Consider the following 13,017-nt stretch of genomic DNA (forward strand, 5'->3'; position numbering starts at 1 on the left):
TCTGCTCAATATCACATTGGAATGGAAAGAGAATTCCCAAAGAGGTTCTTATGACCATGATTTATTTTTTCAGAATGGGATAATTTTCCTCAATGTTGTTTTCTCAAGGGCTGCAGTGTGTCACCTCGTCATAATCAGATAATCCCAGACATTCCAAACTCTGGTTGTCACATTTGTATTAGTCAGTACCCCTTTTGTTTTGGTGTTTTCACAACAGCTCACGTGTATTCTGAGCCGTTTCAAAAGGTCAATAGGTCTTGATGATTTTTCAAATATTTAACAATTTTCACTCATCCCTTGAACAACCTCAATGAAGCAGATCCATTGTATGGATTAGTTTATCATCCCACAAACTCAAAAGTCTTCTGAGAAAAGTGGAAGAAAAGAAAAGAAAAGAAAAGAAAAGAGGGGACAATGTCACAATGCTTTCCTCCAAAAATGGATCCAAAAAGTCTTCACACTCCTGTTCGAATGACAAAAAAAACAAGACCAATCACTGTGAACCGGTTCCACAATATAATATACCGTGGAACACAGTCATCAAATTGAGAACATTTTGTGCAATAGTGACATCAGAAGGAACTAGAAGGCCCTGCAGAATTGATGAAAAGATGAGAAGAAGTCTGGTCAAGGGAGTCTGCCAGTGACATGCATTCACCGGAGGCAGGTGAGGCTGTGCCTCCCCTGTCATCATGAGAGGAAAAAGAAACGAATAAATATAAGAACACAAGTACTAATATTTGTCCTATTTCTGTGTGGTTCTTAATGTATTTTGACCATTTTTACAGTGAAAATTGCAGAAAATTCTCTATTTCCTGCTTAAATAAATGGAGTCTCTTCCTGATGTCTATTTTTGTTTTCGTTTAAAAAAAGTGACGAAATGAATGTCATTTTTAGTCAATGAAATTAACACTGGATCAAATGTGGTTTTTTTTTAAAATTTGAGATCTCCCCAAAAATCAGCCAACTTGGCCTTATAAACCTTAAGGGTGTTTATTTAAATACCTTCTCATCGTTTGACACTTACAAGGATACGTAAGGCATTCAGAATATCACCTTTTAACATACATGACATTTGAAACATGAACAGGCTTTTCGTATTCTCAAAGAACAAAAGCGGTGTGTGTCAATGACCCCCCCGCCTCCCGTGGGTAAATCCTGCGTGCTGTTTTGATGCTTCCTTGAATTAACTCCCTGGTGTCACATGGAGAATCAGCTCGAAGGCTTGCGTGGCAGCTGTAGCATTCCTAATGTTACTGCAAAATTCCCCCATTTGGCCTGGCGGTTCTATCTGGAAAGCGCAGCACTTCCATCTCAGCATGCGTGAAGCCTGATGGCAATTTCAGTGGAATCTTGAAAGGAGCTACCGGAAAGCGTTTGGGTTGGCCCAATGCTTTAAAATTGTTTGGTTTTTTTCACTGCACAATGTAAGGTGATCTCGTACGAGGTGGCATCTTTTTTTTTTAGGCAGCTTTTACCTGTATGCTGTGTGCAGCGCGTGGAAGCGAGCTCTGCGAATCCGATTTGTAGTATTGACAATGAGGCGCGTGGTTCTTTTTGGCCATTACAGAGTCATGTGTTGTTGGGACTTTAAGGTTCACTGGTCTAGCTCGTTGCCTGTTAATGGATTCTATTTTCTTGTTTTGCTGTACTCCTGTGAAAACAAGAACTTGGTGTGCATGGTCTTTGTGCGTGTGCGCGTGCGTGCGCGTGTGTGTGTGTGTGTGTGTGTGTGTGTGTGTGTGTGTGTGTGTGTGTGTGTGTGTGTGTGTGTGTGTGTGTGTGTGTGTGTGTGTGTGTGTGTGTGTGTGTGTGTGTGTGTGTGTGTGTGTGTGTTGCGTCACCAACTGCAATCCTTTCAAAAATGTGTGAAGCAGGCTGCATTCCAAACTGATTGGAAATAGGAAATATCCCATTTTGAACTTCCAACAGGTCTGAACTTAAAAGTGTACATTGTGAAAGGAAATGGACATACCGGCAACAAATTTACACTTTTTATCTTTTGTGACCATTTTGCCAAATTACTCTGTGTGGTGTCTCCAGTGATAAATGTTTCACATAAAGTACATTTGACAATAAAGTTGTATCCAATCCAATATCCAATTTCGCATGTGTATTGAACAGGATGTGAAGTACCACCTCATAACCGAGAAATCCTCATGCCGTTCTATTTTGTCGTTGACCTTTGAATAGACAGTGGCAGGTGCCATAAATGAGTTTTGTCAGATATATGTCTGAGGACGTGCGGAATTTGTCCTAATTTTGTGAGTTGGAGCATCAAACAGCCCAGTGCACTTTTTCTTCTAGTCACTTTTCTGAATTTAAAGACTTGGCAGTTTTTTAGTATGCAGACTTAATCACGGTGGCAGTCTTTCAAATGTTTTCAATTTGTATATTTATTGCTGAAGCCCCCTTGGAGCTGCTTGTTTATCTCTTCCTTTTTGAATGACTGCATTTGAAAGTTTCGCACGTCCGTCAAATGCGATGTTATGAATTCGTTGATGTGCCTTGTCCTAATGCGATTCGCTTTCGTGTCCCTTATCTCTCAGTTTCATGCATCACCACCTGTAAGAAGGCTGCTCCGCCACCCGTGCCGCCACGCACGACCTCCAAACCTTACATTTCCGTGACGGTGCAGAGCAGCACCGAGTCGGCTCAAGACAATTACCTGGAGCAAAGGTCCGAGGTCAACAGCCAGTCGAGCCACGCGCACAGCAACTCGTCCGACAGCCTCGACAGCACCCGTGCCAACAGCCTAGCCCGGGGATTATCTCGCCCTCCTCACATCATCCCCACTCCCATCGCCATTCCCCGAGAGCCGCTCGTCCCTACCACAGCCAACGCTTCCACGGAAACAAGCGACTCAAGTTTAGTCCTGCATGAGTCGATGAAGTCAGGATTGAGTAACTCTGCTGACGAGGCACTTGTGGTTCCAGTGCCCAGACGGAAACTCTCTTCAATTGGCATCCAGGTAGTTTACATTTTGGTGTTTCGGCATGACAAGCTTCAAGCCATATTAATGCCATATTAATATTTATACCATGTAGTGTGCTGGAATGGCACAAATTGTCCTGTGTTTCTAGTTCGGTAGGCCGCGGTGTGATTCATTATTTGCGAGCTCGGCTACTCGCCAGTTTTTTGTAAAAGCTAACTAGCAACTATAGTATTTCGAGGTTGAGTAGCTAGCTCACAAATAGCAGTGTGATGGAAGATTACAGGTATGACATGGTTTGACAGGCAGGTTTCGAAAGTTGACGCCCAAAAAATTGAGGGTGGTAAACTCCTCAAGAGGATGCAGAGAAAGGTCTGGATCCCTTGTAATGGCGTGAGTTAACCGCTGATAGCTCGTAGCAGCTAGCTCGTAGCAGCTAGCTTCATAAAGTAAGGTACAGTAAAGTGCCAAACTAAAGATGGTCGTTGACGAAACATACCGGTAGTTTGTACAGTATTCTAAAAAAAAGTGTCTACGAATCGCTGAGTCAAAAACATAAAATGTTCAGTAGGAAAGTAGTAATTGTAATTTTGGCATATTGTGAAGTACACGCAAGCATCCTTGTACTCACGCTGGATTTTTCCAAAAACTCACCATAATGTTGTAAAATGAGATTGAAATTATATGAAAGTGTTTTTGGATTATAGTTCTGTAGGTCGATTTAAACTAATAACGGAGGCAACTGTGAATCTGTACTCACAATTTTTGGTGTCAAGGCTTGGTTCATAAGCACTGCTAATCAGGGTTCACTGTACATTATATCCACATTTAGCTTGTTCTCCTCTGAGTGTCCTGAAACAATAATCTCTTCCTCCGTTTTCCAGTGTCGGCACACCGAAAACACGCAACCAGAATAACAATGGAACGTGACATTTGGAAAGAAAAGCAATCATATGAGAGGACTAATGAAATAATGATTTGATGTGATTTTCTATTCTGAGGTTGACTGTATACAAGAAGTTCCACGAGAGGAAAGCCCACCACTGGCCAAGTTTCAGTCCATCGGAGTACAGGTGGAGGACGGGTGGCAGTAAGTCCTCTTCCTGTCCTTGTAACAACGTGAGGAATTTATATTATAGCTGCACACACAAATCTGTCTGTTCTTCAAGCAATATTCCTGGCATACGTATGAATTGTTTGTATTGTTTTGTGTTTTTTGTTATTGTAAAGTGTCCTTGGGTCTCTTGAAAGGCGCTTATAAATAAAATTTATTATTATGTGGGCTCAAAGGTTTGACTTAAAATACAATGACCAACATCGCCTCTCAACACAAGTTTTAACACTATACAGACGCAAGTACGGAGACCCCCAAAGAACATGTGAGAGGTCAATGATTGGGCCTTCATCCGCACCAAAGTCTTCCAAGTGTTCCCGGACCTTGCTTTGAGCACTGGGAGCATGATCAAGGCAAAATGTTTTCCACCAAACTCTTGGTGGAAATGTCAGAATCATGGAATTGTCCAAAATGTCTTGGTAAAATGAAAAGGAACTAAGGGGTCTATTCCCATCCTGTATTGATTACGTAATTGCTGTTATCTCGATACTTGTGTCCATATGGTGTGTTCAACAGGCGAGATTTGACCATTTTGCTGAATGAGTCTAATTGAATGTCAGTATGATGTCATATTTCTGTTTTGCATAGCTGATCAATCATATGCTACAATATTCCCTTCCTCTTGCATGAGATTTCTGGCATTTTGTTCATCCTAACAAGCTGCACAAACTGTTTTAGACTACTACCGGTAATGTGCTTTGTCATCTGTTTTACACTTCTTGCATAATTTGTGTTATGGGTAATAAAAAAAAAATCTTTTTTTTGTGTGAACAATTGGTACAGTGTGACCATTTTCCATCGGCCTCGGCACTTCCCATCCTTGTTCTCAAATCTCATCTTCCCTTATTTTCATCATCTGACTGAATCATCGCTGGAATACGTTTCCTGGTTGATGACATAATTCATGCCCTTCCATCTCACAACTCATCTCATACTGAAAGTGATGACTTAAAGCAAGCATGTCCATCTCCGGGCCTGGAGGGCCGCTATGCTGCCTGTTTTTCATCACTCCCGGCTGCGACACACCTGGTTCAAATGGAAAACGGGCAGCACAACGACCCTTGAGGACTGAGTTTGGACACCCCTGACTTAAAGGCGCATGAGGGACAATTTCTGAAGAAGTTGTCCTATACAGTATGTATAATTTTGGGGCGTAGTGAAATACTTGTTCGATAATCTCCCTTTGTCACGATGTTTGTTTCAGGCCCGATCGTCCTTCTAGCATGGCCTCCAAACAAGACGCAGTCTCAGATAAACAGGACGTCACTGTCGTTCCCCATGTTAGTCAGGCCAAACCCACTGAAAAGAAAGTTATGGTCAGTAGTGCCAGCCAATCGTTGAGCTCCCCTCCCGAACAGGACTCCTTAGACAACGGCGACACTCCTGGTGACGCTTCCTCCCCTCCACCTCCCAGGCAGTTCCTCAACCGCTCCACCACACGAAGTAGCTCTTCCTCTTTCTCAGAAAGCCTCGACCCGGCGCTAGACCCCTCATCTTTACCGCCCCCAGATCCCTGGCTCGAGAGCGGGAGTGGGAGTAGCAGCATTGCCCCGCAGAATGTTAGTGGAGGGGGAACACTATGTCGAAGAGATGGCCACTGGTTCCTGAAGCTACTGCAGGCTGAAACGGGACGCATGGAAGGGTGGTGCCAGCAGATGGATCAGGAGACCAAAGACAACCAACTCTCAGAGGAGGGTAAGGTTGCCTGCCTACACTAGCATGGCCACAATTAAATATTCACAGTCTTACTGTCACAATTTAATTTGTGTCGTTCAACGTCTACCTCATCACAAAGTCCCTTCTCTGAAGACATTTTAAAAACATAAATTACTGTTATGGACATTGTAACTTCTGGAAAAAAAAAACCCCAACTATGCAACAGTTGAGGTATAATGGGGTGCACTCCTCGGTTAACACCACCGGAGGCGCTGTTCATTCGGTCATTCGGTATTTCGCTTGTTTTTGCAAGTGACTTCCACAATGGCAGCTTCCTCTTTTTCTTTCAAATATGCCACTGGTGTTTAAACGGTGTTCCAAAAACATTCAGAGTGAGATTTCCTTTGCCATTAAAAAAATAAAATAAAAGTAATCTTGACACCCACTGAAGGAACCTTGAATCTTTAGCACACATTTCAGTTGCTGCTGACCCTCGTCACGTGGGTCACAGCTCACTTCTCGGGTTCTGCCTTCGACCCGACAATCATGCTATCAGACATCCACAGCATGGAGGGGATGAAGCAGTAATACCTGAGGCTACCGCACACAAGCACGTCTGTAATCCCCAGAATTACACAAATCTACTTGAGAACCGATTCAAAGTCCAGATTAAATTATCGCGTCAGGCTGACAAAAATGTAAAAAAAAAAAAGTGAACATGTACACACATTTAAAATGTAAATTGAGTCCGTTATCATACCTCTGTCATGCAGATGCGATGATCAATTCAGAATCACAATAAATAAACTGTTGCTTGTCCTCATTTTTACACAACACCTGCTCATTTGCCAGTGGCCTGAGTATCTACTCTCTATGGTCTTAGAGTAATTCAAAGAGCATAAACACTGCCCAAATACGATTACATTCTCCCCACTCTGTGCGCCAACAGTGTTCACTTGAACAGTGCATTCATTGCACATAAACACCTCAGTATTTACTTTGTAGAAACCGCTATTATGACCGTTACCGGACTTTTTGTCTCCTGTGTCTACATTGTACTTTTCGTGAGGTATCTAAGATATACACTTACATGTATGTGTTTGTCTTCTATATGTTTGGCCATATAGTCTTGGGTAAAGTCCGCAGCGCAGTGGGAAGTGCCCAACTCTTAATGTCGCAGAAGTTCCAGCAGTTCCGGGGACTGTGTGAACAAAACTTGGTGGGTTTTGCCCTGACGCCAATGCCCACATCAAACTGACACAAATACAGTCTTATCTTACAGTCAGCATTGTTATGACAGGGTGCATCATACACCTCCATAAACAGAAAAACGTCAGAAATTTGTACACCAACGCCAAATAAAAAGAGTTTATAATAAGCCACTTAGCCGTACTTTTCGACTGACGTGTGCTGCATTGTGGAAAATGAAGCATAATGCAACACCCCTTACTAAAACCTAATAGCATCCCACAACAACCATCTAAGGTAAGAACAGATTAAATATTTTCCCATTGCTTGTGTGGGATCACTTCCACAGTCCAAAATATGGAGTGGACTTGATCGTAGGACTGCTGTGCAGTATAGATAATGAATGGATGTGATGTGTAACGCAGCGTGCCAGAAGAACATGATTTGACCAACGTCTTCAACCATAATTACCTTGACCTTGTCATACAAACCCTTAACCCACATCAAGGCACAGCTGTGTGTAAAAATAATTTTTTAAAAAATGCTGGGAGCTGTTTACTACAAGCTAGAGCATGGCTCCCCCTAGTGGCAATTATTTCAGTGGCGTGCCTAATTCTGCGAATTGATGTGGAGTTATAGACGGAGTGCTGTGATTCTCAGGATTATATATATTCGTCTATATTTGCACATGGTATAAATACGTGAATAGTCACTTTTTTTTTACCTTGAATGGGCACAAATAGGGCTAGGACATACTGTGCCATTCGCAATTGTGTGTGTGTGTGTGTTTTTTTTTTACAACAGCACACAAGAAAAAAAAACATGCAGAGTTTTGCAAAGAGTAAATGTAATATTTAACTGATAGCTGAACACAAATAAATAAATTATATATATATATTTACACACACTACACTACCATACTGACTGAAAGTACAAGGTATATAACATGTTCTAGGTCAAATGATCTCTTTATGGTCTGATCTATTAAAATGCAACTACCCCCTCCTCACACCTTTTTTTTTCTTTTTTTTTATTCATTGCGTTTCACTGTCCCTCTCTTGGCCAGAATGTGAACGCCAATCCGCGGCCCACACCGCAGGACCTGGCTGGTTTCTGGGACCTGCTGCAGCTCTCCATCGAGGACATCAGCCTCAAGTTTGATGACCTCTACCATCTCAAGTCCAATGACTGGCAGCCTGTGCCATCTGCGGCTGACCAGTCGCCCCCTGAGCGGAAGGTACTTCCCACCCCTGCTGCCCAGTGCCCTGGCTGGGGTAGGAAAGCCGCCGAAACCGGCCTCTCTCCTCCCACCACCACCGCCATTTCGCCCACGTTCTTTTTACCTTCCTTTGACTCCACATCCCCGTGTGGGATATACGATATTGATCCGACAGAAAGGGACCAGAAAGATCCCTTTCAGCATGCATGGAGCAATTCATCTGAAAGAGGGCAGTCGGTGTGTCTTGAAGCCCTGCTTTGGGCATCCATGCATGTGATGTGCTCGTAGTGGAGCATGGCTAAGACGTACTGAACCAGGTGAAAGGCGTGCGCTCTTGCTCCTTCTGTCAAATGTTTGTGCTTGTGTCAATGTAACCCTTTGGAACTATTTGCTTCATGTGGTGTGTGTTTGTGTAGGAATTAGCATACGGTGTTACACCACTGATTTCACTACTTTGATTGATTGATTGATCAGGTGTTGATTTCAGACAAGCAGTCCGAAAAAAAAAATGTAGTAATGTGAATTATAAATATCATACCATATTGGTGTACTTCCAGCCCCCCAAAAATAGTAGAAGAAAATGTTTTACACCCAAACCTCCAGTGCAAATCAAATGACTTATTTACATAACTATAATACATGCATAATCTTAGCAAATACCCACATAGACTGCATATAAACACTTACAGATATACTTATAGGCACCCCGGACATAATCAATTGTTCTTTCTCTGAATAGAAATGAACACATACGGTATACATACTGTACTTGACGACAAAAGTCATTTAGTTTAGTTTTAGGTTTTTGCCTTTTGTTTTTCCTCTAAACATCTGAACCCACTGTGAAAGTAAAGTGCGCATACAGTATTGTGGCCTCCCCATTGATAGATTCAGTGCCCCAATTAATTGTATGTAGTCCAACATAAATAATTAAGGGACATGTCCCAAATAGATGCACCCCCTCCTCCCCCCGCCGCCTTCCACCCATTAAAGGGAAAAAAAACAGGCGATACCGCTGGGTGGCTACGGTATATGGCCGATACCACCGTGAACGCGCCAATTGTGTTGTCGTCAGTCACGGCATGGCAATAAGCAAGAAACCATAAGCTAGTACTTCTGTCAAACCGAAGTTAACCAGTGACTTTCCTGATTCATAAATTAAGAATAAGTCACAGGAATCGGCACCTGCATTTTAAAAATGTCTTATTTTTTGTGTATTGACGTTCCTTCATGTCGCTATGCAATGTGTATGCGTTGTTCTGTCGTGTACTGTTGTGCTCCAGGTTTGATCTCATGTCCATTTCAGTTCACGTGACCATTTACGTCGAACGATCTTCACGGACTGTTTCTCGTCTTTGTTTGCTAGTTGTCTCGAATGTCTCTTTTTTTCTGTCAGTCACTTAAATCTGTCAGACACCAAAAAATGATCAGTCTTCTCTGTCCAAGTCCTGTTTGTCAAATCTGGTGGAAGCTTCCGAAGACAGTTTTTATTTTGGCCTTTTCTCATTACGCTCCCTCCTTGTCTGTCATGTGTCGTGGCTCCGTCTTTCCAGGGCGAGGAGAAGGCGCCCACTCCGACGTCGAGGAAGGCCGCTAAAGGACGCCCGTCGCTGGGCCGCGAGAAAAGCGCAGACTCCTCTTCCACCTCTTCTTCAGCTTCGGCGGAGAAGCAGAGGCAAGAGGCCCGCAGGCGTCTGCTGGCCGCAAAGAAGGCCGCCTCTTTCCGCCAGAACTCTGCCACCGAGAGCGCAGAAAGCATTGAAATCTACGTTCCAGAAGCACAGACGCGCCTTTGAGGGAGACAGTGAGAGAGAGAGAGAGGAATGTAAGGTCAGATCACAGAACGGATAAGTGTCACTGAAAAATACCTGCAAAGGGGAGCGAGAGAGGACACTTTTTGCAATGCAAATGACAAGAGTGGAATCGAGTGGGGGAGGAGAGGCCAAATGCCCCCTTGGCTGGGGTTGGGAGTGGTGGGGGTCCACTTGGGGTACTTGTTTGTAGGCTGGTCCTGAAGGCATCAGGCACATAAATATTGAACTTTGACATATTTTACGTGTTCTGAAAGTTGCCAATGAAGACCTCTGCAGATTAACTTTGTCATTACTTTTTACTCATGTTTATCATGAAAAGACTTAAATGAATAACCGTATTCCTATCACATCCTCGGTATATTTGAAGATTGTTTAAAATGTAACTCTATATTGGCTATAAGATCTATTTAGAGGACACAGTAGAGCATTTTTTGGCTTTTCTGCTTTCCGTTGCCATGGTCCTTCTCCCCGAACTGGCCCATTTTGTAGCTTTGCACAACACCGCCTTGTGGCCACCACACTCGCTACACAAAACCCCCACTCGCTTACGTCTGTCTTCCTTGTACTGATTTGTTTACGTTTCTTAAGGCTCGACTTACTGTAGATGAGGTTTTTAAATATTTTTGAACTGTCACATGAGGAAAGGGGGATTTGTATAGTTCCTAGCACGTATGTGTCTGTCCAAATTTTTTCGTGTCAAAGAGCAGTGGTAAGACTTTATACAGGATAGTTTCTTAATGGCTTTCATTGAACACATGTTTCCGCGTGATGAGAATCTCGAAACAGTGCTTTCAGGTTTCACCTCTCTGTTCAATGCTTCCCCGTGTATGTTCAGTGCTTTTAAAAGCCAGGGTGGGTGTGCAGGATAATACTCTCTTTTTGGCAACACGTAACTTGTCTTTATCAGGGGGTTTTTTTTTCGTCCACATATCCCCAAACTTTTTTGTTGTTTTGTTTTGCTTCTTAACCCTTACAAAAATCCATCACATTTCTGTCCGCATTAACTGCTCTTTTTATTTGGAAAAGCCTATTTAATTAAAGTATTGAACGCATTAGCAGCTGTGTTTGCATAATTTCTTCAAGTGCTGCACCGCTTCACCCAAATATGATTTCCCCCTCATTCCAATTCATGCCATGCCTATAAATGTCAGCATCAGCACCAGGTAGCTCTTGCCGTGGAAAAAACGGAAGGTGGGAAATGAAACAAGCGTAAGAGTTCATAAAACCAGCCGGCATCATCTCCATAAATAAAAATCATGTGGATAAGACAAATGTAAACATCCTTTTACAAGTTTAAGTGTTCTTTCAAACCAAGTTTAAGCACACTTGCTTTTCACCTGAGTAGAGAGCGTGCAAGATAACGATCTTCACATCAACAAATGCAGATGTTAGACTTCTCTCACCCCAAAATCAACATGTCATGGAACTTGTAACATGTAAGGGAGACATTAGACTTTAGTACAGTGGCCAATCCTCAAGTCAACACACCCACCTATAAACAAACTACAGTTGTTTACATGTCTTCCAAGCCAGTTTTATCTCTGCAGATGGTCAACAAATTTCCCCTGGCTAATGAGTTCAGCCGCAGTGTCACTTCATCACTTTATTTTCTTCATCGTCGACACCTCCAGCCCAAAACTGCGGCCCGAGGCTTTGACTTGGAAATGTTGCAATGAGCGCCTTTCTTTCTCTAACCTGGTGAGAGGTTTCCATTGATGATCGGCCTTTGTTTGCTATTGGGTTTGCCTGCTGGGGATGAGCACGGTGAAGGCTCAGAGGGTGTCAATTGCCTGTTCCTGGGTGAATGTCCCTTCCTTTTCGACTGAGGCGAATGGCATCGTTATCACCTCAAGCTCTTTTGTTTGAGCTGAAATCTCTGTCGTTGACTTGATTTGATTTCTCACAGGTTGGGAACAGTTGTCTGACGGGTTATTTAAATTGTCTTGGAATAAGCAAATTAGACCCTATATACCAGCTGTGTCAGATTTGTCACTTTTTATGTTGTGCTGTGGACTCTATGAGGAAATACATCAGGAAAACAATGAAGTGTGCTAAATGGGCAAGTGGATAAGCAGTGTCGTGTACAATAAGAGTTAAATATCATCCCCGTGTGCATTTTCTGCCAGCTTTATCTAAAAACTATTCGGGTTTGAGGTTTTTTTCCCCCTTTTTTGAACCTCCCAAGCACATGTGTCAGTCAGCCTGAGTTGAAGTCAGATGAGCACATGACATGACATAGAAGGAGATATTGTGGGAAACAAAAAATACAAATCTACATTTCTACAAAGTCTCATTCCAGTACACAATTGGCCAATTGATATTTCCTTAATAATGGCCTCAAAACGGCTTTTTTTGTTGTTGTTGTTGGAAAAGAGAATTTGATTGAGCCTATAAATAAATTCTACAAAGAAATCAAGCCCTAGATGACCCACAAATACTGAAAATACACGATAGCAAACTTTTTTTCATTAATCGTTGTATCATTTATTTGTTGATCAATTCAGTACTGAGGGAAAGTAAAATTAAGCCCCCCCCCCCACCACCACCACCTCCGATTCAATCAGTCATGTACTTTTATTTGTGTTCCTCTATGTGCTTGAGACTTTGAGAATGGTGTCATTATGTTCATTACACTTTTTGTTTTGTAATTACTGTACATGCATGTCATTGCCAATTGTTTTGGGGTGGGGTGGATAGTCCCCAAACACCAATCACTTTAATAGCGCAGGAAAGTACCGTACATCATCTGTATAGTTTACCTCAGTCACACATACAGTATTCCAAAGGCCTACTGACTTGCAAGTTCATTAGCATCTTTAGCTTTGTCCTACTGGAGAATGAATGTGGAGGGGTGAGGGGCCGAACCTCTGCCTCACCACAGAGATGATGTAGCAAAAACTTGTTTCATGAAGCAAGCACTTTTAAGAAAACTGATCTCTTTGGTATAATAATCCGTTGGATGTGTGTGAGGTTTTGTTGTCCTTTAAAACAAACTTTTAACTTTGTCGCCAATGGCAGTGTAAAAGTGTATGTGCGGATGGAAAAATGTATTTGATATTTAAATTATTCTTAACATCCCCTTGCTTCTTCAAGT

At 42.5% G+C, this 13,017-nt stretch overlaps 2 protein-coding genes across 11 annotated transcripts in view; both read left to right on the forward strand.

Moving 5' to 3' along the window:
- The window catches only part of dlgap4b (discs, large (Drosophila) homolog-associated protein 4b), a 70,016-nt gene extending 57,663 nt beyond the window's left edge, over positions 1 to 12,353 (forward strand). For 9 of the 10 annotated variants that reach the window (XM_052075953.1, XM_052075960.1, XM_052075959.1 and 6 more), the window contains 6 exons: positions 2,550 to 2,971; positions 3,934 to 4,022; positions 5,251 to 5,741; positions 6,830 to 6,921; positions 7,957 to 8,127; positions 9,663 to 12,353. In XM_052075953.1, the coding sequence (XP_051931913.1) occupies positions 2,550 to 2,971; positions 3,934 to 4,022; positions 5,251 to 5,741; positions 6,830 to 6,921; positions 7,957 to 8,127; positions 9,663 to 9,905 (1,508 nt within the window). In that variant the 3' untranslated portion in view covers positions 9,906 to 12,353. Of the gene's footprint in view, positions 1 to 2,549; positions 2,972 to 3,933; positions 4,023 to 5,250; positions 5,742 to 6,829; positions 6,922 to 7,956; positions 8,165 to 9,662 lie in introns of all 10 variants that reach the window. The other variant, XM_052075961.1, reaches the window with a different exon arrangement.
- The window catches only part of LOC127607554 (transmembrane protein adipocyte-associated 1 homolog), a 70,517-nt gene that overhangs the window by 20,945 nt on the left and 36,555 nt on the right, over positions 1 to 13,017 (forward strand). The window lies entirely within an intron of this gene.

This window comes from Hippocampus zosterae, chromosome 9 (genome assembly GCF_025434085.1).
Source record: "Hippocampus zosterae strain Florida chromosome 9, ASM2543408v3, whole genome shotgun sequence".
In the NCBI taxonomy this organism is placed as follows: Eukaryota; Metazoa; Chordata; class Actinopteri; order Syngnathiformes; family Syngnathidae; genus Hippocampus; species Hippocampus zosterae.